The sequence below is a fragment of the Gadus macrocephalus genome, chromosome 12 (genome assembly GCF_031168955.1).
Source record: "Gadus macrocephalus chromosome 12, ASM3116895v1".
Lineage (NCBI taxonomy): Eukaryota > Metazoa > Chordata > Actinopteri > Gadiformes > Gadidae > Gadus > Gadus macrocephalus.
The window spans coordinates 26,843,162-26,869,191 of NC_082393.1; the positions used below are offsets into that span (position 1 = coordinate 26,843,162).

The following is a 26,030-nucleotide window of genomic DNA, read 5'->3' on the forward strand; positions in this document are numbered from 1 at the left end:
GCAGCGTTTAGGCCCCTGAACGGTCGAGGCCCAGTGAAGGCCCTACTGGGCAGTGAAGGCCCTACTGGGCAGTGAAGGCACCCGGGGCAGTGAAGGCCCTACTGGGCAGTGAAGGCACCCGGGGCAGTGAAGGCCCTACTGGGCAGTGAAGGCACCCGGGGCAGTAAAGGCCCTACTGGGCAGTGAAGGCCCTCTGGGCGGTGAAGGCCCTACTGGGCAGTGAAGGCACCCGGGGCAGTGAAGGCCCTACTGGGCAGTGAAGGCACCCGGGGCAGTGAAGGCCCTACTGGGCAGTGAAGGCCCTACTGGGCAGTGAAGGCACCCGGGGCAGTGAAGGCCCTACTGGGCAGTGAAGGCACCCGGGGCAGTGAAGGCCCTCGGGGCAGTGAAGGCCCTCGGGGCGGTGAAGGCCCTCTGGGCGGTGAAGGCCCTCTGGGCGGTGAAGGCCCTCTGGGCGGTGAAGGCCCTCTGGGCGGTGAAGGCCCTCTGGGCGGTGAAGGCCCTCTGGGCAGTGGGCCTTCACTGGGGGCCTTCACTGCCCAGAGGGCAGTGAAGGCCCTACTGGGCAGTGAAGGCCCTCTGGGCGGTGAAGGCCCTACTGGGCAGTGAAGGCACCCGGGGCAGTGAAGGCCCTACTGGGCAGTGAAGGCCCTACTGGGCAGTGAAGGCCCTACTGGGCAGTGAAGGCCCTCTGGGCAGTGAAGGCCCTCGGGGCAGTGAAGGCCCTACTGGGCAGTGAAGGCCCTACTGGGCAGTGAAGGCACCCGGGGCAGTGAAGGCCCTACTGGGCAGTGAAGGCCCTCGGGGCAGTGAAGGCCCTCGGGGCAGTGAAGGCCCTCTGGGCGGTGAAGGCCCTCTGGGCGGTGAAGGCCCTACTGGGCGGTGAAGGCCCTACTGGGCAGTGAAGGCCCTACTGGGCAGTGAAGGCCCTACTGGGCAGTGAAGGCCCTCTGGGCAGTGAAGGCCCTACTGGGCAGTGAAGGCCCTACTGGGCAGTGAAGGCCCTCTGGGCAGTGAAGGCCCTACTGGGCAGTGAAGGCCCTACTGGGCAGTGAAGGCCCTACTGGGCAGTGAAGGCCCTCTGGGCAGTGAAGGCCCTCTGGGCAGTGAAGGCCCTACTGGGCAGTGAAGGCCCTACTGGGCAGTGAAGGCCCTACTGGGCAGTGAAGGCCCTCTGGGCAGTGAAGGCCCTCTGGGCAGTGAAGGCCCTCTGGGCAGTGAAGGCCCTCTGGGCAGTGAAGGCACTCGGGCCGGTCTCATACGACCACGTTGGTTCACCACATTTCTCAGGAACGCATTTGGAAGGACTGGGAAATAATGACATTTCAACATTGTAAAATAAGGAGATCCATTTCTGAAATAATTTTAAAAGTATACATTTATATTTATTATGTCATCATGGAAGAGGTTGATTTGATGTATAATTTGCATAGATATTATATCCATTTGCAATAACATTTTGCTCCTGAACAGAATGAGCGCAGTGTGACTCCTGTACCGTTGAACAACGCTCTCATTCCTCCTCCCGGGGGACGCCGTCGGGATAGCGCTGGAGCAGCTCCTCCACGTCCACCACCTCCGACACCAGGTCCCGGATCTCCCTGATGGAGTCCATGACCCCCAGCTCGCAGTCGGACACGCCCACTGGCCCCTGGGGGGCCGCGGCCCTCAGGGGACAGGCGTCTGTCGTCACCACAGTCTGATCGGCCTCCTGGCCGGCGCTGCCGTCGGCCCCCGATGGGACCGGGGCCCCGGGGGTCTCCACGGGGGGGCTGTCAGGAGCCTCAGCCTGGGGGTCCGCTGAGCTCATGCTGACCTCACCTTCCTCCTGCTCCTCCTCCGGCTCCTCCTGCTGCTCCTCCTCCTCCACCTGCTCCTGCTCCTCCTCCTCCTCCACCTGCTCCTCCTGCTCCTCCTCCTCCTCCTGCTCCTCCTCCTCCTCCTCCTCCACCTGCTCCACCTCCTCCTGCTCCTCCTCCTCCTCCTGCTCTGCTGGCGTGGAGGCCTCTCCGCCCTCCACAGGCTCTGAGGGGGTGGAGTCACTCCCCTGCTGGCCGCCCTCTCTCCCTGCTGTTTCCATCAGCGCGCCACTAGAGGGCGCCCCCGCCTCAGCCTCCAGCCGTTGGTCCTCCAGCGGAGGGGCAGGCTCGCTGCGTTCTTCCTCTGTGGTTTCAGCGTCGCGGGGCGTCTCCGGTGACCGCCGTGGCTCTTCTTCCGCCTCCGGGCTGTCCTCCGTGGTCGTCTCGGGAACGGCGTCTGATTCGCCCGTTGTCTCCGGAGCGGCCGTCGCTACGGCTGTGACCTGCTGTGTCGCCGTGGCGATGAGGGCGTCTGCTGCGGCGGCGCTGGGGGCGGGGTCTTCAGGGGCGCGGTCGGCGTCGAGGAGGGGCGTGTCTGCGGTCCGGTCGTCAGGCCGGTCCGAGGGGGGGTCGTCTGCGCTCCGTACCCCCCCGGGGGGGCCGGGCGGCGGGGCGGCCTGGACCCCCTGGACCTCCTGGACCCCCTGGACCTCCTGGAGCGCTACACCTTCTGCTGCGGCCCCCCCGCCCGGGAGCTGCTCCACAGCGCGGGGGCCGTCGGGGGGGGCCGTGATGAGGCCTTCAGGGACCAGAGGAGCAGGGGGCCCGGGGGGGGTCCTGGGCCGGGGCTCCGGGGGCGGGGCGGAGGTGATGGGGGACCCCCCCCGGGCGGGGCTCCCCGGGCTGGAGGGGGTGGTGATGGGGGTCCCCCCCCGGGCGGGGCTCCCCGGGCTGGTGGTGGGGGTCCCCCCCCGGGCGGGGCTCCCCGGGCTGGAGGGGGTGGTGATGGGGGTCCCCCCCCGGGCGGGGCTCCCCGGGGTGGAGGGGGCGGAGCCGAAGACATTGGAGCGGCTGGATTGGCTGAGCAGGTCCCGGCTGTCGTTCAGCAGGTTGTACTTCTTCAGGCTGGCCGCCTCCTTCACCACTGGGGGGTGGAGGGGGGGGTTAGTGGCTGTAGTATGAGGTAAAGAACAGCCCCGCCCCAGTGATCAGGGCAGCCTAGCGAGGAGCTCACCTTTGGTCACCTCCTTGTCCAGCGTCTGCAGGAGGACGCTCTCGTAGACGTTCTCCACGTGGACGAAGTGGGCGTGGTCCACGTCCACCGACTGCGCCAGACGCTGAAGCTCCTGAGAGGACAGAGGTCCTTATGGTGCGTGCGTGCGTGCGTGTGTGCGTGCGTGCATGTGTAGGTGTGTCTGTGTAGGTGTGCGTGTGCGTGTGTGTGTGTCTCTCACGGGCTTGCAGACGGCGGCCAGGTTCTTCTTGATGTGGGGCAGGGTGATGGCCACCAGGGCGTCCTGGAACAGCTTCTTCCTCAGCGTGCTGCTGTCGTAGTCATATTGCTGGAGAGAGGGAGCACACAGTCAGCGCCCGGCGGCCCCTCTCTGACCGGCAGCAGCAGCGCTGTCTGCTGCTGCATGGAACACCCTGGGCCCCCCAGCCCCACGGAGTGGACCCTCGTTAGGGCACCCTCGTTAGGGCACCCTCGTTAGGGCACCCACCTTCAGCACTCGGTGTTTGGCCTTCTCCATGGCGGCGGCCGCCTGCTCCGGCTGGTCCTGGATCACCTTCTGCAGCATCAGCTCAAAGGTGTAGCCCGCGTTCTCCATTAGCTAAGAGGTAATCAACCAGTTGGGGGAAAGCTTGATGAACCCCTCAGACAGAACCACAGCCACAGTATACCTGTACGGACTCATACACACATAGGCCCAATTGTCTTGCGGAAAATGAATCTTAAGGATGTGTGTGTGTGTGTGTGTGTGTGTGTGTGTGACATAGGATCCGTGTGTCTGCTCTACCTGCTGCAGGTCTATCTGCGCGCTGTGGATCAGGCTGCTGACGTTGGAGAAGCCGAAGCGCTCCTGGAGGTGAGGCAGCTTCTCCTTCAGGGAGCTGATTCTCTGGTAACAGCTGAGCAGGTTGGGCCTGGACATCTGGGCCATCTTCTGCAGACAGACAGACAGACATTGTTAGACGGAGAGGCCTAGGGGGTTGTATATGAGGGACCTTTTAATCCCTTTCTGACTGTTACCGCGATTAATAAATGGACGAATAAAAACGACTTTGAAAGACGGAGCGATGGGGCCAACGCGTTCTGATTGGTGGGCCTGGATGGTGGATATGCTGGTGTCCTATCAAATCCTCTTTGGACGACGGCACAAGACAAAGACTAAACCCCTTTTCCACAGGTCCGTTGTGCAGGTGTGCGCTTCTCAGCTGACATCGTGGAAAGTGCTCGGCCATCTTACTGAATCTTTATCGGCTCAACGCAAAGTGACACCATTTGGAAGAAGTCATCTTATTCTATAGAAAGGTTGGTGAATAAAACCAAACAGCATGGCATGTCGTCGAAAAGAGGTTGGCAAACATTCAGGCTGTGTGCTTTAGGACCCTGTGTCACCTTTCCTTTGTAACACTTGATAGGCTTTGAGTGTTAACATCATATTTCCACCGTCTACCAATCGGTTGATCAGTCGACCAAGACTTCTTCGGTTGTCTCCAGCCCTCCTGAAGTGGCCCTGACAGAAGACACCCGAGGACGGTTCTTCATCTGAAGCAGAGCTCCCCCAGCGCTCAGAGCTCAGCCCACCTGTTTGAGGTCGTCCGTGACGCCGTTGGTCTGCAGGTCCTGACAGAGGCCGTCCATCAGGGCCTCGCTGAGCCCCCGGCCCTCCTGGAACCCCGAGCTGATGGGCTCCATCAGCTCCTCCAGCACCGAGGCGAGGTATGGCTGCACGCCCTCCGTGCTGAAGCCCTCCGCCGGCTCCAGCACACTGGCTGCAGGGGGGGAGAGTCCTTTAACCAAACTGTAAAGGCATGTCAGATAGAGATTAAATAGCTACAATCTCAAATATACAGAGGGCAGATGGGAATGGTTGGACAGACCGTCTTGGGGGGGGGGGGGGGGGGCACTGCGAGGAGCATTGTTTCACTCACACTGGCTATGGCATTTCTAACAGATCACACTCAAATGATAGCTCTTAAATCCCTGGTTCTAATATGAATAAACTGAACTGAAGACTAGACTTGCGCCGGTGGTATTTGTGTGTTCTGTTTAGCTCTGGAGGTCGTTTGGGACGGTAATGTAATGAGGGGCTTTGACTGCTTGACCTGACTCCTCAGGAACTTGGAGAAAGTCTCTGGCTCGTAGACAAACCGCAACATATCTGAGATTAGAACTTGTTTCAGTCATGCCTTTAAATATAAATGGTGTTTGCATGCCACAAAAACATTCATTTAAGCCATTAGGGTTTAGTTATTTTATGTACTTTAATGATTCCTCCACTCCTTGAGTTATATCTACATTGTTGAATGCACAATAATGAAGATATAAAAAAGAGCTGCTTTGAACAAAAGGGTAAACTTATTAAATGTCATGTAAAAGTAAAACATGGTGGGCTGGTTTAAAGTAGGTTTCCACACCAGATGAGACTTCACAGCGTATACCCTTCAGCCTCCACTGAACAGGAAGAACAGCCCAGGTTGGTTTCCACTGAGAGGTGTGTGTGCGCGTGTGTGTATAATATTATATTCATAATATATCAGCTGCTCAGTGTGTTCTGTCCAATAACCTGATTAAAGAAAGCCTATTATGCTATAATGTCAAACATTGACATTTTGTTGCTTGGTTTATTAATCCAAATGTACAGCACATAAAAGGCTGAAAAGGTTGGCAACAACTAAGGTGAATTCTCCAATTGAATAAATAACAGCTTCCGACTAAGGCGGTCAGCTGATCTCCTTCCTCTGAAACACATCAGAGATAACTCAGCAACGCACAAGACACTGCCAGCAGTGGGTGTGCTGGGGTGTGTGTGCGAGTCTTTGGTCATGTGGTCGTGGTAGGGCGCCTGAGGCCTCTCAGAGGGGTGTCGGGCGGGGGGGGGAGCCCTGTGGTGCCCAGCCTCCTGAGCATTGTGTCTGGGGACCCTGAGGTAACCTGAGCCCACCTCTGAGCTTCTCCTCCAGCAGAGCTCTGGAGCTGATGATCTGGTCCATGTCCGAGTGGATCAGCACCTCCTGCTGGCGGCCCGTGGCGTCACACTCCTTCTTCAGCGAGGACATTCCCTCCATCAGGTTCTCCTGCACCAGGATGTACGAGGCCTCCACCGTCTGACACGGGGAGGAGAAGGGCACTTTAGTTGATCTGCAACGGGCATTTTATTGCATTGTCTAATCTTGTTTAATTATCATCATATCATGAAATGATATGATGAAGCACTGAGTAGGAACTGGTTTGTGAGGTACAACCAGTTCAGAGGAGCAGGATGTTAGTTTAGTAACTAAACTATCAACCAGCTCAGAGGAGCAGGATGTTAGTTTAGTAACTAGTAGCTAGTGTTATGAGAGCGTCGCTGTTTGTCCTCGCTGAATCGGGTCTATTCTCCATCTCTGCAGCCCTTCCTCTTCAACCAGCTGTTTACCCAGCAGCGAGTTAGTGAGGTTAACTAGTTAACCAGCTGTTTACACAGCAGCGAGTTAGTGAGGTTAACTAGTTAACCAGCTGTTTACACAGCAGCAAGTTAGTGAGGTTAACGAGTTAACCAGCTGTTTACACAGCAGCCAGTTAATGAGGTTTACTATTTAACCAGCTGTTTACACAGCAGTGAGTTAATGAGGTTAACGAGTTAACCAGCTGTTTATGCCGAAGCAAGTTAATGAGATTAACGAGTTAACCAACTGTTTACACAGCAGCGAGTTAATGAGGTTACTAGTTAATCAACTAGTTTACCAGCTGTTTACAGCGCAGTGAGTTAATGAGGTTACTAGTTAATCAACTAGTTTACCAGCTGTTCAAACAGCAGCGAGTTAAAGAGGTTGACTGACCGCGAACCACATTCTCTTCTTCTCCGTCTTCTTGGCCTTGAGGCGGGGCAGCATGTCTCTCTCTAGCGTCGGCAGGAGCTGCTCCATCACCAGGTTAGCCAGCACCTACACACACACACACACACACACACACACACACACACACACACACACACACACACACACACACACACACACACACACACACACACACACACACACACACACACACACACACACACACACAGTGAATGGAATGCCTGGTGGAGCAGTGAACAGGGGAACACAATGGGAGCCCCGGTCGCTGCGCGGAGACGTTTCCTCCAGCAGCTATTCTAGGAGCCTCCAACCCCGAGCTCATTAGAGGAGCACCGTCAGAACCTCCGCCCCAACCAACAACATACAGCGCGCTATAGTGAGCTGCAGCATGAGTACCCCCTCAACCCCACTTCTGAAGGAGAGAGAGAGAGAGAGAGAGACAGAGAGAGAGAGGGAGAGAGAGAAACAGAGACAGAGAGAGAGAGAGAGAGAGAGACAGAGAGAGACAGAGAGAGAGAGAGAGACAGAGAGAGAGAGAGACAGAGAGAGAGAGAAAGACAGAGACAGAGAGAGACAGAGAGAGAGAGACAGAGACAGAGAGAGAGAGACTGGTCTTCCCGCTTCCCTGGGGCTTGTTGCTCTCTTCCATTGATCGGGCGTTACGTTGCATAGAGCAAACACTCAGGGATTACATCTGTTTCTTTCCCATCTGTCCTCATCCACGGATATCGTTAAATGATTCTCTTCCACAGACTGAGTCACACTGGGTTCCTCAGACGCCCCGCATGCACTCAGAGGTCAAGAATGCATGAGCAGTTTGACAGGCCAACGTTCTGGCAGGATCCCCGCACATCTGGAGAATCACGCCATGTTTGGATGTTTGGCTCATTGGATGAATTATTCACGGATGTGTTTTTCTATTAGATCGGGTTTTATCCGTTTCCCAGAGGAGGTGACACCAAATAAATTGGCAAAAACATCCAATTAATAGTCCAGGAAGAGAAAGACTGTGTAGGCGGGGACCTACCCTGACGTCACTGCCTATCATCATGTCCCACGCCTCGTACTTCCCCTTCTCCTGCCGGTAGAGCTGGATGGCTTTGAGGAAGGCCTGAACCTCACAGGTCTTCTTCTTCAGGAAGTCTGGGGATCGTAGGAAGACACACGTCAAGTCATCGCCAGAACAACAGCAAAACCAAAACCACATCCAGACCTCCAGTCATCCTGCGTCAGGCTGCGGTCGAAGCGAGAGAGAACCGGTGGCGAGGTCGGTGGTTCAGTCGTTTGTGGGTTGCGTGCGACTGTTGACGTTGTAAAGGTTATTCGTTTGTGTATTTCCCAGTTGACACCGTTTTTGAACACCTTCATTCAAAAAGGAAATCCTTGAGTTCTTGCGACCTGAGATTCCTTCGTATGGCGTGCGAGTCAGTTGCCATGGTAACGGCCAGCCTCGTTTGAAAGCACGCGTGTATGCTGGGCAACACGCTCGTTGACTTCGCAATGAAGTCGGGGACCAGATGCTCCCCGCTCAACACAAATTAACCCCACTGCTGGGATGAAGTGTACGAGTGTGGTGGTGCACCCCACCTTGGTTCTGGTGGCGGATGCAGGCTGAGAGGATGGACAGGAAGCCGGCCTGCCGGGCCTCCAGTCTGAGGCAGAAGTAGTAGTCCCTCCGGTAGGGCAGACGCAGGTAAACTGGGAACTGCCCGGGCATACTGTTCAGAGGCGGGGCAAACTCCTCCTTCACATCTGGAACACAAATACAACATGGTTTTACCTGAGAAGGAGCATGGAGCCTCAAGGCCTGCTGCAGTGATGGTATGAGAGGAGTATCTCAACGTGAGAGCTAGGTGGGAGAGTAAACGCATTCCCATCGTGAAATTGTTATTAATTATTTTGTTTAGTTTTTGTATTAGTTTGCACTTACTGCTGGTGGAGTCAGGGAAGCACTTGTCCACCATGGCCATGTACTTCTCCTCTGTGGTCAGAACAGTGCCCCCTGTAGGCAGAAGGATGTGGCGGGCCGGTGCACCTTTGATGAAAGACTACAAAATAAGAGGAGATATGAGGAGAAGAAAAGAGCGCCACTACGAAGAAAATCTGAAAGAAAGGTGATATTTTCAAAAGAAGAAGCGTTTCAGCCTGTGCTGCCTCGCGGTCACGTGGGCGCTCACGTGGGCGCTCACGTGGGCGCTCTGGGTTCTGCTGAGGCCGTTTACCTCCAGGTTGTCGTGGCACTCCAGGCAGTAGTTGGCCCGCACAACCATGTAGCGCTCCCTCCACTTCCTGCCCTCGTCAAAGTGGAGCACGGCCTCCTCATACAGCACCTCGCCGGCCTCAGGGGACTCCTAACGCGCGCACGCACACACACACACACACACACACACACACACACACACACACACACACACACACACACACACACACACACACACACACACACACACACACACACACACACACACACACACACACACACACACACACACACACACGTTGGGCCTCTAGTGTTTCATTGATCAGTGGAACAGATCCCCAGCCTGCAGCAGCGTGGGCGTACCCTCTGCTTGAGGAGCTGCGTGGCCTTCTGCTTCTGCTGCTCCAGTTCATCTTCCACACGGGAGAAGTGAGTGACTGAGTACTGGTTCCTGTAGAACGGACTAAAGGCCTTCAGTTCAGACTCAGCTTGGCCTGCAGAGGAGCACAAGCACACACACGATAAAGAATGAGACACACATAAGGTAATCGATAGGACTGCACAGTTTGACACGCGTTCACTCATTCAAGCGGAATAGGAGCAACTGCTGACTGAACAGGAAGAGCGAGAGGCTGCAGAGCCAAGAGTCTGATTAATAACACGGACATGTTGGGTATCAGGTAAGATTAATGATTGATGTTGCGGTAGGTGAACTTCTAAATGCTTTAACGTTTGAATGCTTTTAGGTACGGGGAAAATAATAAGCACCTTGATATCTGCATGGTTGTATTAAAACTTCATCATTCATTTGCCTGACAAAGGCCATGCTTCCTGCCTGACCCAATTCTTAAAACAGATCCAAAAAGGATTCGGTTTTTCCCCTAACAGTCCGCACCCAACCAGTGATCAGTGGCTGTTCAGCCACAGAACCGCCCCTCTCCTGGGGCAGGACCGCCCCGCCAGCCTGGGCCCAGATGCTCACTGGTCCCACAGTGTGAGGGAGCGTGCTGCCAAGCTACAAAACAAACAGCATGCCTTGATGAGGCCGTAGTCCCAGTGATCCCAGCATCACGCTCCTACCTGATGAGGCCATAGTCCCAGTGATCCCAGCATCACGCTCCTACCTGATGAGGCCATAGTCCCAGTGATCCCAGCATCACGCTCCTACCTGATGAGGCCATAGTCCCAGTGATCCCAGCATCACGCTCCTACCTGATGAGGCCATAGTCCCAGTGATCCCAGCAGCATCACGCTCCTACCTGATGAGGCCGTAGTCCCAGTGATCCCAGCAGCATCACGCTCCTACCTGATGAGGCCATAGTCCCAGTGATCCCAGCATCACGCTCCTACCTGATGAGGCCATAGTCCCAGTGATCCCAGCAGCATCACGCTCCTACCTGATGAGGCCGTAGTCCCAGTGATCCCAGCAGCATCATGCTTCTACCTGATGGGAGATACAAGCCACCCTGGCCGGTACACACTTCTGTAGATCGTGCCGATTCTGGGCTGGTGGATAAGATGGCTTTGCTGACTCTACTTTCTTATGTCTGCACTGAAACTATGACTTTCGTTACTTGTTTTGGGAACATGACCTGGCAACCCAAATCGACTCAGCAGGCCAAGTAGCGAGCAGCATTCTTGGTTGGAGGCCCAGTGGACTCTTATTTCAGGCTTTTAGGAAGGTTACAGCAGTCCAACCCCTTCAGATTGGGTTTGAACCTTAACCCTGATGTTGTCGAGACCTACATGGTCTCATTTGTTCCCAATACCATTGACATTCTCTTTTTGATAATTGCTTGTGTTAATGCATTTAAATGTATATATTGTATTACCTGTATTATTTGAATGTGAATGTGACCCAAAACAATTTCACTGTTGAGGGAAAGATGGATAACTTGGTTTTGATAGTTCCTTGGCTCGTTGAAGTCTACAGAAAGTTTATAATTAGTGTTTGTTAGAATCCTTCCAAGGCACACACATGTTAAAACGAAGGACAGGCAAGTCTGTCAAATCAAACCTGCCATTTAATTTTAAATCGATTCATCGGTCATTCGATTTTTCCATCCCCTGACTTCTCGGCTCCAAAGGGACGAGTTCTCTCCTGATAGCGTGTATCCAATCATAGTCCCCCCGTTTGCCTGTGCGAGTGTGGTTTCTAGAAACTCCCTCTTCCACATTAAATACGTGTTTAACAAAAGTAGGAGTCATCACCTGAGCTCACTGCGGTAAGGCCATGATGTTTAACACCTGGCATGAGGGACCACATTACTATGGAAACAGCGCCATAACAACAACCCGATATCATGCGCTGGTCTCTACCTGCTATGCAAAACCAGAGACGGACGTGCTTGTGTGTGTGTGTGTGGTGTGTGTTTATTTACTAGCAGCTGTGCCCGATGCCATTATCTCCTACAAGTGCCTACTAGTCAGAAAACAAACAATAAAATAATAATCAGCGTATTAAAAATGGAGAAGAAGAAGAGGGAGGTATCTCCACCAGTCCATCACAGACCAGAGGAGAGGCTGTGGGGGAGACCAGACACCGTGAGGGAGGACGGGCCTCCTCTCCACCCGCTGGACGGCTGGACGGCCCGCCGGCGTCCTCCTGAGGCAGAACAATACCCCCCCCCGGCTCTCCCTAATGAGGCCGTCTCCCAGCGTGGTGAGCTCAGCGCACACACACACACACACACACACACAGAGTACATTCTGTCCTTAGGTTTCTGCGGAACAAGAATATAGATGTGCAGACCTGATATTCCCAGAGACCTTTTGTTTTGAACGATGCAACAACCATTCGAAATAGGCAAGAAGGACAGCCTTGGGTAACGTAAAGCTGTCTGCCCCCTAGTGAGTAATGAGATCACAAATGATGTCATCTCAAAAGCAGTCTGCTTATTAGGCCTAACATAACAATGCCTTGTGAGAGCCCTGTCCAGATTGTTCTGCAGTCTCCATGCAAAGGATGGCTCTGCGATGTGATTAGGTTTTCCCTTTCAAAGGGTTATGCAAACCCGGAGGAGTCCAGGACCCTGCGTTCCACACCGCAACGAATGAGAAGGGATGGCAGTGTGGAGACACATCCTGGGCTGCTCAGCTCTGCCAGGTATGCGGTCAGGCCAGTCACGATGAGGGTCATCAAGGGAGGGAGCTCGTCTTGATTTAATGACCATGAGACTGCACTGTGGAGGGTGTGGTGGAAGGCTGGCTGAAGCAGCCTCACCTGGCTGGAGTCAGAATGAATAGACTCGCTTCACACCTGTGGTGCATCGGACTATCAAGGCACACAGGTTCAACGATCACCTCACACAGTAAAGATAGCTCTGACATGGCTGCGGCATGGGTCACCTGCTCTGCATGGAACCTCCCAACTGGGCACTAAACAGGTTTCCACCACTACCTCGGTCCTGGATATCAGAGCCCAGTAAGGGCCCTAGTTGGCATGTGGCAGAACTGGTTTGATGGTTTCATTAATTAACCGATTTGGCTATTAATAGTAAGTGAATATTGAGCCACGCTCACTGAGAGCCGTTTGTGCCTTCACCACAGCAGCTCTGGTGATGTGTGTGTGTGTGTGTGTGTGTGGTATGAATGCTAGTCCTCTGTAATGAGGTGGTACCGGAGCTACACCCTGTTTCACTGGAGAGACCTGCTCTGCTGGCTTGTTGCCCCAACATAACATGCTTGCCCCATGACGGCGTTACATCACCACTGGTGGCAATGCGGGTCTCCCAAGAACCAATGAAGAGACAGAACGGTTCTACATATACAGTCAAACAGAGATACGCTTGCCTTAGACATTTCATTGAATGACGTTACTGTCATGAACTTAATGTTTTGAGCCTCGGTTGGATTCTTTGGAATGTTATATGAATGTCACAAATGTATGTATGATCAAATGCGGGTTAAGATCAGGGAAGTGTTGACGGCATTTTACCCTCTGGCTGGGAACCACGGCTCCTTTTAGTTTCCTTCCGTCCTTCCGTCCTTCCTGCTTGCCTCCCTATTCCACCACAGGTAATGCTTTAAAAAAAAAAAACTGCCCCTGTTTTTCCTAAATACCACAATCCCTTCCTCTTTATGGATTAGGGTAAGTATGGGGTGTCATAGTTCCTGCATAAAAGCACACTCGCTCCACAACCCCTCAAATCAAAAGGAATAAACATCTTAAAATCCAAGACAACAAAGAATAAACTGGTGTGTTTGATTCACTGAGGATATGATGCCTAAATTGTAAGGATCATGAAAAACCTGCTGCTTTACCTGAACAGTATGGGCACAGATCAACACTTTGCTACGCTAGAGGAGTCTGCAACCTTTAACTGTCTATTAGACTCTGAATAGCTGTATAGATATCCGTCATGGATTACTTTACAGGCGTATTGTTGCTGGTTCATCTATCTATCGTAACAATGCACTGCTTACTGGATGAATTTGTTCAGAACAACAGCAAGGAGAGTACATAGTATTAACGGTAATGGAATTTCATTCATCATAAATATGTATTTGAATGTATACTATTATGAATGCAAGATGACAGAAATAGTGACTCTTTCACTTATTGCATGTCAATTCAAATGGTGGCTCCGTAGCTTCTGCTCTTCAGTGATGAGGTTAGCGTGTCACCTGGCAGACCACACTCTCTGCTATTGCCCTTAAAACACTTTCTGGATGTGGCCAACCGCAAGGATGAGCTGCCTGCGTAGAACCCGTCTCAATGAAGGTTCTTGTTTTAAAGACTAGAACATCATTTAAAATCGACGTTAATCGTAGTATAAGACAATCAATATCATCCTTTAAAACAGGGTGTGGCACAGAGTGCATGATGAGTGCTGAATGAGGCAGAGGACTGGCTGACATACAATGGAAGATGTATCTTACCATTTAAATGTCTGAAGAGGGAATGTTACGTGATCCTTTCTATTACATTGTTGAGGCAAGAAACAGACTTGGATCTCAGTGTATTCTGTTCCTATTTCCAAAGCTTTATGCTTACCCTTCAAATTGATATAAAACTGATTCAACTAATACACACATACATACATACATATTCACACACACACACACACACACACACACACACACACACACACACACACACACACACACACACACACACACACACACACACACACACACACACACACACACACACACACACACACACACACACACACACACACACAGCATATATAAACAAATACATGGTAGCTGCTCATGTAGATACTGCCAAGCGCGTAATCCCCGAGGATCTCTGAGGAAAATGGCTTGTTTTTGGGAGTGGTTGCTTCTAAAAGCTCTTCAGAAAGACAAAACGAGTGTCCCAGGCGACCTTCAAACAGTTACACTCAGCGATAGTTAGGACAGGCATACTCTAGATATGAAGATAGCTCCGTTTCCTTCTGAGCTGAGCTCTAATATAGCTTATGAAACTACTTAGCCACAACGGCCATGTTGTATACCCTCCAGGTCTCTGCCTGCCACAAACTAGCATAGTTAATCTGCCATACGTCTGGTTATATACTGCACATTGACCAAACTGGTTATGTGACTGATGGTGCCATTAAACGGAGAAACATGGGCTTTAGTCTCATGTCAGTCACCAAGTTGAGTAAACAACAGGTGGCCCCAAGTCCAAACCATTGACGGTGGTTTCCTTCCTTTCTGCAGACCGGTCAGTATTACAGGCTGCTGGGGTTAGCAGAGACACAATAAGTTGAGTCGCCTACTAGTAAAATAGCAGCTGAGAAAATAGAACACAAGCACTAGATAAGGAACTGTAGAGATGTCCTCAACATTTGGAATACCAGCTCCCTACCCCAGTCAATGATGACAATGATGACAATGATGACAATGATGACAATGATGACAATGAAGGAGTGGAATGGGAGGAACCGAACCACAGCCATGACACCTGTGTGTGTGTGTGTGTGTGTGTGTGTGTGTGTGTGTGTGTGTGTGTGTGTGTGTGTGTGTGTGTGTGTGTGTGTGTGTGTGTGTGTGTGTGTGTGTGTGTGTGTGTGTGTGTGTGTGTGTGTCCTGCAGGTATAACTGGTCCTTCCACTTTTCATTTTCACTCCCTTGGATTGAAAGGCCAGAGAGATCTGATTCACCCTGAGGAATAAAGGCTAAATGCAGAAATCGAAGTTCTCTATTGATACTGTTTGCATAGGGGCATCCAGTTCAAATGGGGTTTTATACCGAATTGTTCGTTTCAATATTCTGCTTTTGCTCAGAGAAACGTCCACGCGTCCAGCTGATGAAGTGAGACTGGGTGTGTACTGGTCCAAGCAGCTCACAAACCTCTCTTGGTGGTCTGTAACACATTCTGTTCATCAGTAAGCAACGCGCAAATATCAAGGGGGAAAACCCGCAAGGAAACAAATTGCAATGCCTTCTGCTTTCTAACTGTAGGCTATACTAAAGTGTGTATATAGGCTACACCTGGCTTTATTCGGACAACAGACAACCTCATTGTGTTCCTTCTCCAGAACCTCGAACACACCTCACTGAACCACATTACCAACACGTCACTTTAAATCACAGGACAAAGAAAAACACAACTACTTGTAGGCGATTTCTTTAAAATAACTCTTACTAGCCGACAAGAAACCGTCAAGTAGAAAGTTTCTACACTTAATTCATAGATTATCCTCCGTATCCAAGAGGCACAGACGATCTGCTTTAAGATCTCATGTTACCTTTGATGTAGGTGGTCGTGGTTTCATCCAGCAGGCTGGACGCAGCGCCCATGGTTCAGTCCGCTGCTGAGAGGAGATCCACAGGTAGAGAGGCAAGGTGAACGCTGTCACACCGACGGTGGCGCCTTAAGAAGAGACGCCCTCCTGGTCTCCCCAGCTCTGCAGACCGTCACTGACTCGCTTTGCCTTTCCACACCGTCACTGGCTGGCTCTGCCTCGCACACAGTCACCGACTCGCTCTGGGTGGAAACAAGACACGCCGGTTGTTTTGTGATGTGACACACAACTGTTCTTCGTCACGTGGGCGGTCTCGTCTTGGTCGTCATCTTAAATGTGTTATTTATATTATCATAATGCGGTTATGATAAACATCATAGCCTATATTGGCTGCAAAGTTCTGGTGTGTGCGTGTGTGTGTGTGCGGAGAGGATGGTTGGGGCGATTTATATGGAATTTCACTTAAAACTTTTTGTATTCTGCCTTCTTGAACACACACGCCTTAAATGGAAAAAGCAACGCATATGGGCAGTGCGGAGTATTGTCTATTGTCCTCCTGGCCCTGGGAACACCTTCACCCAACACCCCATTCATAGCAGCATTTCCCCTGCACAGCACAGCCCTCTTTTCTTCTTCGATCTATGTGTGAAATGTGACCCCGCCCCCGCCCCCGACACACACACACACACACACACACACACACACACACACACACACACACACACACACACACACACACACACACACACACACACACACACACACACACACACACACACACACACACACACACACACACACACACACAGCCGCCGTCCTCCGAGATACCTGCGACCAGTGACAAATCATTGGAGTCATGGAACAAGTTCAGGCTTGTGTTCTTTTCTGAAGACAGAACCTGGAATTACATATTTCACATTCTGAAGAAACCAGGATTTCCATAAAAATGTTTATTATTGTTTTTCTGGCAAAGAGTAGATCAAACAGAGACACTTCAATTAAATAATAAGCTGACTAGTCAAAACTCCATCCTGTCTGTGGTTCTGCCTTTTTTTTTTTTCTTTTTTTTTTTATTATCTGTTAAAAGTCCTGAACATATCATCATTTTTTTTTTGCAAAAGTACATTCAATAAAAAAACAAAAAGAACCCCACATGTCTACATTATGACATCAGTGCAGTCCGGACTCCACTGTGAACCAGCAGGGCTGGGATCCAACAGAGACCCCATCGGCCCCAGGGGGAGCAGAGAGGGGGCCCCCCAGCAGAGAGGAGCAGAGAGGAGCAGAGAGGAGCAGAGAGGGGGCCCCCCAGCAGAGAGGAGCAGAGAGGGGGCCCCCCAGCAGAGAGGAGCAGAGAGGAGCAGAGAGGAGCAGAGAGGAGCAGAGAGGGGGCCCCCCAGCAGAGAGGAGCAGAGAGGAGGCCCCCCAGCAGAGAGGAGGTCCCCAACGGCTCTTTGCCTCAGGCCGGGTTCTCGGTGGCCGGGCCGCCCTGGTGGCCGGCGGAGGCGTTGCCGGCGTACGAGGGCACGCTGTACTTGGTGAGCACCGCCTTGAACTGCTCCAGCGTGGCGTCCGTGCGCACCCCGGTGGGGTCGAAGTGTGTCCGGCTCACCCTGAAGCCCGCCTCCGTCAGGTACTGGAGGAACTTGTTCAGCCTGCAGGGACCAGGAGAACAACGCTGGGCCGTTGATTCATTCTAAAACAATCAAGCCTTTCATTATGGTTGAATGATTTAAACCAAAGCCTCATTAGCCCGGTTGAACTCCAGTAGTTAATGAGCAGGCGAGCGTCTTTAAGGCAACGACACTTCATCACACTTCACCTGATTGAACATAGCGGAACATTAATGACATTTCTAGCAACAAGCCCTACTTTAAAACGAGCGTCCCTTTGTGTACGTTAAATACCCCTCGGTACTCAAGGCTATATCTGTGGAGCGATGGCCCCCAGACTGAGCCCCCAGACCACGCCTCCCCTAGACCACGCCCCCAGACCACGCCTCCATAGGCCACGCCCCCAGGTGGGACTGGCTGAGCTCTACACGGTGGCCCCAGGGGACCTCTTTCTCAGCAGTAACTCTGGTGGCCCCTGACCCTACAGGCAGACCTGGGGGGCCCACTCACCTGGGTTCCTGACCCTACAGGCAGACCTGGGGGGCCCCTGACCCTACAGGCAGACCTGGGGGGCCCCTGACCCTACAGGCAGACCTGGGGGGCTCCTGACCCTACAGGCAGACCTGGGGGGCCCCTGACCCTACAGGCAGACCTGGGGGGCCCCTGACCCTACAGGCAGACCTGGGGGGCCCCTGACCCTACAGGCAGACCTGGGGGGCCCCTGACCCTACAGGCAGACCTGGGGGGGCCCTGACCCTACAGGCAGACCTGGGGGGCCCCTGACCCTACAGGCAGACCTGGGGGGCTCCTGACCCTACAGGCAGACCTGGGGGGCCCCTGACCCTACAGGCAGACCTGGGGGGCCCCTGACCCTACAGGCAGACCTGGGGGGCTCCTGACCCTACAGGCAGACCTGGGGGCCCCTGACCCTACAGGCAGACCTGGGGGGCCCCTGACCCTACAGGCAGACCTGGGGGGCCCTGACCCTACAGGCAGACCTGGGGGGCTCCTGACCCTACAGGCAGACCTGGGGGGCCCTGACCCTACAGGCAGACCTGGGGGCCCCTGACCCTACAGGCAGACCTGGGGGGCCCCTGACCCTACAGGCAGACCTGGGGGGCTCCTGACCCTACAGGCAGACCTGGGGGGCCCCTGACCCTACAGGCAGACCTGGGGGGCCCCTGACCCTACAGGCAGACCTGGGGGCCCCTACTCACTTGGGCATGTTGAGGCCCTTGATGCTGTGGCGGTGGATGCTGTAGTAGAACGCAGGATGCTCCAGTGACGCCTCGGACTTCAGCTTCTTCACGATGCTACCAGACTCCTCCCCAGTCTTCCTCTTCCCTGGGGTGAGTTTAAATTGATTGACATGAACAAATGCAAGTCTTTTATTTCATGTCAGGACAAATAGTTACTTACTTAGAGTAAGTAAGGAAATAAGTCTATCGCCAATGAGGTAATGATCCTCTGACCCACTTCTATGTGCAATATTAGGAATGTTGGCGACACCGTTTGCTTGCGTCTGCCCGAGAAATCACAGCTTATCACCAAAGAAAAACAAACCTTATCTTTGAATGTTTCTGTGCAACACTGTGAGCGTAAACCCACACCCCCTACAGGACGAGAATGGGACTGCTCCTTGAAGAACTCAGAATGATCTCACCTGGCTGGTCTCCAGCGCCGCTGTCCTCCGCCCTCTCCAGTGTCTTAATGACCACCCCACATTCTACTGGAAATGAAAAGGGAAGGAAACCTTCAAGCACAGCCTGACAGCTCTGGTCTGTTTCTGCACGTGGATGAGAACGGACGACTGGCCAGGCAGACCTACGCCTGCGTTGTTACCTTGGTTGGCCAGCGCCGAGGGCCCGTGGGCGAAGGACTTGAGGGTGGTGCAGTCCGACTCACAGATGAGTGTTTTCACCAGAGCCTGGATGTCCTCCATGCTGTGCTGCACGGCCGCAAACAGCATCCTCCTCAGGAAGCCGGTGTTGAACAGCGGCCCGGACCTACACACACGCAGCACAACGAGCTCATCAACGTCACCGTCCCGGAGGCTAGCGTCCGTGGTGATGCTCCCTAACGGGCTCAGAGGGCCGGTGCTTTACCACAGCGGGCCCAGCTCCACCGCCGTCTTGCCGGGCATGCTCCCATGGCAGTGGCAGGGCAGCTGGCTGGTGTCTGAAGTATAGGGTCCGCACACGCACACGCACACACACACACACACACACACACACACACACACACACACACACACACACACAATTATATTAAACATTTACAAGCACACACAAGGAGAGCATTCAATTAAATTGAATAAACCATGTTTGCCATTTCTTTTAAAATTGAGGTGCTGTTTACACCATAATACTCGGTAATAAATACCCAGGCCTCTCTTGTAGAACTGTAGACAGATAACTTTATTGCCGTGTCAACACAGTTGATTTGTCTTAAAGGTGTGTAGAGATGTGGTGTAGGAGTGATCCACGATACTGGCCCGGTCCCCTTCTCATCCCCCTCCCTAACCCCTCATGGTACCAGGCCCAGTACCCTTCTCATCCCCCTCCCTAACCCCTCAGGGTACCAGGCCCCGTCCCCTTCTCATCCCCCTCCCTAACCCCTCATGGTACCAGGCCCTGGTCCTTCTCATCCCCCTCCCTAACCCCTCATGGTACCAGGCCCTGGTCCTTCTCATCCCCCTCCCTAACCCCTCATGGTACCAGGCCCTGGTCCTTCTCATCCCCCTCCCTAACCCCTCATGGTACCAGGCCCTGGTCCTTCTCATCCCCCTCCCTAACCCCTCATGGTACCAGGCCCTGGTCCTTCTCATCCCCCTCCCTAACCCCTCATGGTACCAGGCCCAGTACCCTTCTCATCCCCCTCCCTAACCCCTCAGGGTACCAGGCCCCGTCCCCTTCTCATCCCCCTCCCTAACCCCTCATGGTACCAGGCCTGAGGCGGGTGGCGCTGCCCTGGCCGTCTGATGAGTGAGACACTGACCGTCCACCAGGCTGCCCCTCTTCAGGAACACCCGCTCCTCGCACCACTGGCAGTGGATCAGCTGCCGCAGCCGCTTGGCCGCCTCGTCCGCCTGCGTGGGGCCCCTGAGGACCCGCACCACTACCAGCACAAAGTGCTCCAGCGCCACCGCCAGCAGCACCTCCATGCCCTTATTACAGCGGGCCGCCGCCCTGCAGGAGGAGGGGGGGGGGGGGGGGGGGGGAGGAGGGGGAGGAGGAGGGGGGGGGGGGGGAGGAGGAGGAGGGGGGGAGGAGGGGAGGAGGGAGAGAGGGAGAGAGGGGGGGGGGGGGGGGGAGAGAGGAGGGGAGGAGGAGGTGGGGGGGAGGAGGGAGAAGAGAGGAGAGGAGGAGGCGGAGGAGGAGGAGGAGGGGGGAGGAGAGAGGGAGGAGGGAGAAGAGGAGGAGGAGAGGAGAGGAGAGGAGAGGAGGAGGAGGGGGAGGAGGGGAGGTGGAGGAGGGGGAGGAGGGGAGGAGGAGGAGGGAGGAGGAGGAGGGGGAGGAGGGGAGGAGGAGGGGGAGGAGGAGGAGGGGGAGGAGGGGAGGAGGAGGAGAGGTGGAGGAGGAGGTGGAGGGGGAGGTGGAGGAGGAGGAGGAGGTGGAGAGGAGGAGAGGGGTGGAGAGCACCACGTTAACACTGCTGCCCCCAGGGCTCCTCAATGAGGCTCCCGTATCCCCTGGGAGTCTGTGGAGCGTGTGCAGGAGCAGCGGTACCTGGCCACGGTGGCCACCACCATGCGGGCAGCCAGCTCCCGGTAGTACTCGGTGCGGACGATGTGGCAGCCGTAGTGGCGCAGCGTGACGTTGGGGCTCTTGGAGTACAGCGAGCCCGTGTCCGTGGACGTCACCGACACGATGCCCATGTTGCGCACGTTGCGGAAGGCCGCGTCCAGGTAGTTCACGGTGGTCCCGAACGGGTCCAGGTGACTATGGGGGGGGGGGGGGGGGGGGGGGCTGTCACTGGTGACTTGTTATACACACCGAATAACAAGTTGTTTTTATCCTTGAAGGAGGGCGATACATGTTGTGTTTTAGGATTGCAATAAAGAGCCCATCACATACTTTTGGTACATATAGTATTTCTTTGGATATACGATATGGCTCGTACTGCATTCTGTTTAGTCTACTACTATCCCAACCGCTCTGACCGCGCCCACACCTACATATAATCAAAGGACCGCAGGTGCATCATGACGTTGGCGTCCATCTTGGCGACCTCCACCGTGGCGATGGCGTCCCCATCGCCGGCCGCCAGCTCCTCGGGCCCCGCGGCGCCCGGAGAGGCCCCGCCCACGCGGATACTGTTCAGCTGGCAGTTCTCCCGGATCATCTTCACGCAGGTCTCGCTGATGTCCGAGATGGTCACCCTGACCGTGGCGCGGAGGTGCTTGGCCCACTGAAGGCCCATGATCCCTGGGAGGCAGGGAGAGAGAGAACCCCTCATCGTGGTGGTCCTACGTAGGCTGGAAGAAGCTCATGGTTCCCGTGGTTGTTCCGGCTAACTGGGAGAACCGTCCTTACTTCCTATGAGCTGTGCACGCCAGTTAACAGTCCCGGAGCGGAATTTGATAAAGCAATATCTAAAATATATATGCAGACAGAAATCCTCGGAAGTCCCTCCCCCTCTCTCGCCTCTGGCCACCAACCCATGTTACCAAAACCAACTCAGCTCAGAAGTCCCGCCCTCCATTCCAAGCATTCCGGCGGGAATGCCAGGAACGAGGTGAGACGATAACAGAAACAAGATCAACGTGAATGTCCAACCTGTTGCCCCAAAAGCATCCAGGCACTCCACTGGACTCCGCTCCTCTGCAAGAACAGCAAGCGCACAGAACACCAGCTGCCTGCAAAATGTGTCATATTCTTACAAAAAAACAATACAGGATGTTTCGGATTCAGTGGCATCTAGCAGTAAGGTTACCTAGCAGTAACCAGCTGAATACCCCTTCGCCCCCAACAGGCCTGTACTGGCCTGTAAGGGGCCAGCAGGTACTTATACGGTACATAGATATCATGTTCTTCTAAGGTAACAATCACACAACATTTCATAGGATTACACAATAATTAATGCATCCGTTCTGCTGGATGCCACTCAATTCTACAAACAAACCTTTGAACAAAATGTGGGTGCTACAATACAGTAGCGTTGTTTAGCTGGATGAGCAGAGCAGCACTGACCTGTTGCTCTTCATCTTACGGTTGAAGTAGGTGTCGGACTTCTGTGGCGTGGTGTGGTTCGGGAGGAGCTGGACATTGGTTCCAAGCTCCTTCATGATCTCGTAGGCCTGACCGGACTGGGCTGATCACAGAGGGCCAAATCAAAATCATCAACATGTGGCTGTATTCTGCCTGTTGGTTGGAGCATTTAGGACGCTTTTTGAACACCTTGGATATATTGTAATGTACAAATAATTCCTTTTGAGGTTCATGTCTACCCTCTCATGTGAGATGTTTAGCAGAAACCATCTCACGTGAGTTGGACAGATTATCTACTGACCAACTCATTGACAAAGTGTATCAAGTTAACTGAATGGTGCAGAAACATTATTTTCATCACAAACAGCGCCTTGTCCGCTTTACCCGGTTCATCACACAGCATCTCCCAGTTTCCTGAGTAGCTGGCCTCCGTCTCTCCCTTGTTGACGTGGCGCTTGAGATGGCTGATCATGTCGGTCTTGCGCGCGATGGTGCTGGAGCAAACCACGCAGTGGTAGTGAGCCACATGCCTCCCTGACGTCTGGAGGGAGATTACAACAACAACAAGAACAATTGGGATGAAGTACGTACAATTAAGGGAGCCGATATCAAATATAGCATGTCCCCAGATAGTCCAGCCAGTGGTTACAGGGGGCTTGACTCCAAGTTGAGGGGTTCTGAGTTTGATCCCCAATACACATACTAAAGCACACCTATAGGCATCCTTGAGCAAGAACTATGTCAAACAAAACTAACGTGCTTAAAATAGGTGGAATATTTAATCCGACGCCCCGTTACACACTAATATTTTTTGCTTTCGTGCTCTCAAAGTGTTTTCTGCTCGCTTGGATATTGATTTTGCTCGAATGGGTCGTTTTCTTTTTTATCACTAGGTGGGAGGAGCCAGACATTGTATCCCTAAATGTGATTGGTCACATTTAGGCTGCCAGATTAGCCCCAACACCCGTTGAAGTGTTTGGAAGATTGCATCAAGCAAGCTCTCATTGGACCAAGAGTCTGCTGTAAGCTTGACATCTCATAACGTGGTTCTGAGAATAATAAGACACAATGTTACACCTCAGACCATTTGCAGTGGTTAACAAAACATATTTCCATGCGATTATCAGGCACTGTGAACTAAAGCCGAAGCCTTGAGGATGACCCACATCCTTTCAGAGTGGTTGTGATATGTGCTGTACTGTGATCTGCACCTGGTCTCCCCCTGGGCCGGGCTTCAGGTTCCTGCACGGCAGGTGGCAGATGCACATCCGCTGACCTGGTGAGGGGTACAGGTCAGAGGGCACAGGTCCAAGGTCAGAAACAAATGTTACGTTGCATCGTAAACCGTAGTGACTTTTTTCTTTTTTTAAATGTTCCTGAACTGCAGAATCTCCAAATGATAGAAAATGAGTTCCCAGACTTTAATTTATTTCAATTCATCAGGTACCTTTAGTGACAACCTAGACCCTATCTCCTGATCCCCTTGGGTCCAAGGGACCTCATGCAGACAGTTTCTGAGACTGGTCCAGTGTTGAGGAGAACGCTGTAGCTGTAATCCGCTGCAGTCTGACATCCTTCGGGCCGATAGTAACCCCTCAATGGTCCACTTAAAGTGCTGTTGGTCCACTGACAGGTTCAGATTATATTCTATCATTATAAAACTAGTTTCTTAATCTTTCGCTTGATCCGATCTCTTTGATATTGTGTCAAACCAAGTCTCACTCAAGGGGAAGTCTCACTCTTAAATCTCGTTGTTGCATCGTTGCAAGAGATTTCCATTTGCTCATTACAATCTCGAGACTTCAGCTTGAGTAAGACTTCGGCGAAAAGAATAACAAACAGAATGTGATCAATCTAATCGTTGTTTTTCTCTGTAGGGATCCTTTCCATAATGATAAAATATAATCTGAGTCAGTAGAAATAACAGCACATTGAAGGACCTCCATTGAAGGGTTGCTATTGCCCCAAAGGACTTAGACTGCAGTCTGTTAGAGCGGATCACAGCTGCAGCCTTCTCCTCAACGCTGGAGCAAGCTCCAAATGATGTCAGCACGAGTCCCTTGGAGCCAAAATGTAAGGTAAAATAAAAGGTTATACTACTAGTAGTAGGTCTACTAGTAGTAGTAGTATTGGGTTAGAGGAGGATGCCGAGAAGTTACAGATGCCAGTCTAGTCTGCACACCCTCAAACTCCACGTAGACCTTCCAGTGGAGGTTGTGGAGGTGGCGCCGCAGCTTGTGGCTGTAGCAGGCCTTGAACTTCTCCTCAGGGCACAGAGGACAGGATTTGCGTCCAGCTGTAGGGGACAGATAAACCAACGTGAACAAACAGAGATACCGTGTTTGTGTGCAGTCTAATGTTTTTTTTTTATTCTCCCGAAACGAAACAACGTACCACCGTTCAGATCTACCAGCTGCTCAAGGACCTCTAGCTGGGACTGGATGGAGATGTGTCTCTCTGCAAGGAAGAAACCACAACTATTTAAATAATGTCCCATTGGCGTCCAAACCAACCGAAACATAACGATAATTATTATGTCATTCAATTATTATTATTATTATTATTATTATATTCAGGCTAAAAAGTGAAGCTGGGGTATAGACAACTATAGTTGAAAACTCATTCGGCGGACTTTTAAGTCGGGCATTGCATTTGAGTTGCGCGCAGTTGAGTACATTTACCTATTGTGGTAGTCGACGGCTTGGCATCTCCCTCTGTATGCGCCTCATTCTTCACCGCCTTGTAGATCATTGGTATCGTGGATATTCGCGACACCTTGCATTTAGATTAAGTCAAAGGTTATTACATCATGGTGTTGAACCTCGGTCTATTTCATTTGTTCCAACAGTTTTAGTTGGTGGGCTTTAACCATAGGTTTTAACACTGACGAGATGTATTTGAGTTGAAACGATATTACATGATAATATTGGGTTTCAATAACAGTCATTTGAGGCCCATTTGGGGCATCGTATGGAGCGTTTCTGCTGAAGACCAGAGGACATCACAGGACTGCGAGAACTGTGCGCCTTCGAGGTCCTGCCGCGGAGGCTCCGTGAAGAGGCCGTGTTGTGGGTTACAGAAATGAACACGTCCACGTCGTTTTTTTTATCTTCACATTATAAACGGTCGACAGAGAGTGAGTTAGTGACTGTATGTAATTCATGGTTGCAACGCAAGTCTAATCTCTCATTTCCTTATTTGAGTGTTATTTTTACTACTAGGTCCCATAGCGGAGCTCCGTGGTGAGGCCCACACCTTCTTCAGCAGTTATAAAACTCATATCCATAGCAACGAAACGACCTCGTTTGAATGATGCACGCAAAAACTATTAAGCAAATATCTCTTGTTGCGTACTTCACGTCTAAAATACAAATGGATGCCGTTTTCCCCCTACCTTTTATATCGACGTCCTCCTGATGAAGCTGGACAGCGTCTCTCTCGTCGAG

General features: G+C 52.6%; 2 protein-coding genes across 3 annotated transcripts; both read right to left on the reverse strand.

The window, feature by feature from the left end:
* Positions 1–1,360: 1,360 nt before the first annotated feature.
* niban1a (niban apoptosis regulator 1a) lies at positions 1,361–16,260 on the reverse strand. Its single transcript, XM_060066594.1, has 14 exons — positions 15,765–16,260; positions 9,427–9,557; positions 9,086–9,214; positions 8,794–8,911; positions 8,451–8,615; positions 7,891–8,006; positions 6,846–6,950; positions 5,969–6,131; positions 4,609–4,796; positions 3,818–3,964; positions 3,521–3,631; positions 3,254–3,361; positions 3,034–3,145; positions 1,361–2,943 (listed from the first exon to the last, which is right to left on the reverse strand). Exons 1-14 carry the CDS (start codon positions 15,814–15,816, stop codon positions 1,514–1,516), a joined length of 3,075 nt encoding a protein of 1,024 aa, XP_059922577.1. The 5' UTR covers positions 15,817–16,260; the 3' UTR covers positions 1,361–1,513.
* Positions 16,261–17,172: 912 nt separating this feature from the next.
* On the reverse strand, positions 17,173–26,030 carry trmt1l (tRNA methyltransferase 1-like). Of its 2 annotated transcripts, none has more exons than XM_060067048.1 (16): positions 25,979–26,030; positions 25,266–25,359; positions 24,979–25,041; positions 24,767–24,880; positions 23,796–23,860; positions 22,969–23,125; positions 22,567–22,687; positions 22,153–22,232; positions 21,552–21,801; positions 21,103–21,315; positions 20,372–20,562; positions 19,480–19,552; positions 19,217–19,380; positions 19,038–19,100; positions 18,592–18,718; positions 17,173–17,416 (listed from the first exon to the last, which is right to left on the reverse strand). In XM_060067048.1, the coding sequence occupies exons 2-16, from the start codon at positions 25,333–25,335 to the stop codon at positions 17,221–17,223; spliced, it is 1,947 nt and encodes a 648-aa protein (XP_059923031.1). In that variant the 5' UTR covers positions 25,336–25,359; positions 25,979–26,030; the 3' UTR covers positions 17,173–17,220. The 2 variants fall into 2 exon arrangements, with proteins under 2 accessions (XP_059923031.1, XP_059923030.1); XM_060067047.1 differs by having other exon boundaries at positions 19,038–19,103.

Coding starts and splice junctions, on each gene's coding strand:
- trmt1l (XM_060067047.1), bottom strand. CDS start 25,335: ATGATCTACAAGGCGGTGAAGAATGAGGCGCATACAGAGGGAGATGCC. Junction 24,881..24,978: donor GCTGGTAGATCTGAACGGTG/GTACGTTGTTTC, acceptor TGTCCCCTACAG/CTGGACGCAAATCCTGTCCT. Junction 18,719..19,037: donor CGGCGCTGGAGACCAGCCAG/GTGAGATCATTC, acceptor AACTCACCCCAG/GGAAGAGGAAGACTGGGGAG.
- niban1a (XM_060066594.1), bottom strand. CDS start 15,816: ATGGGCGCTGCGTCCAGCCTGCTGGATGAAACCACGACCACCTACATC. Junction 8,912..9,085: donor AGTGCCACGACAACCTGGAG/GTAAACGGCCTC, acceptor CTTATTTTGTAG/TCTTTCATCAAAGGTGCACC. Junction 3,362..3,520: donor CCAAACACCGAGTGCTGAAG/GTGGGTGCCCTA, acceptor CCCTCTCTCCAG/CAATATGACTACGACAGCAG.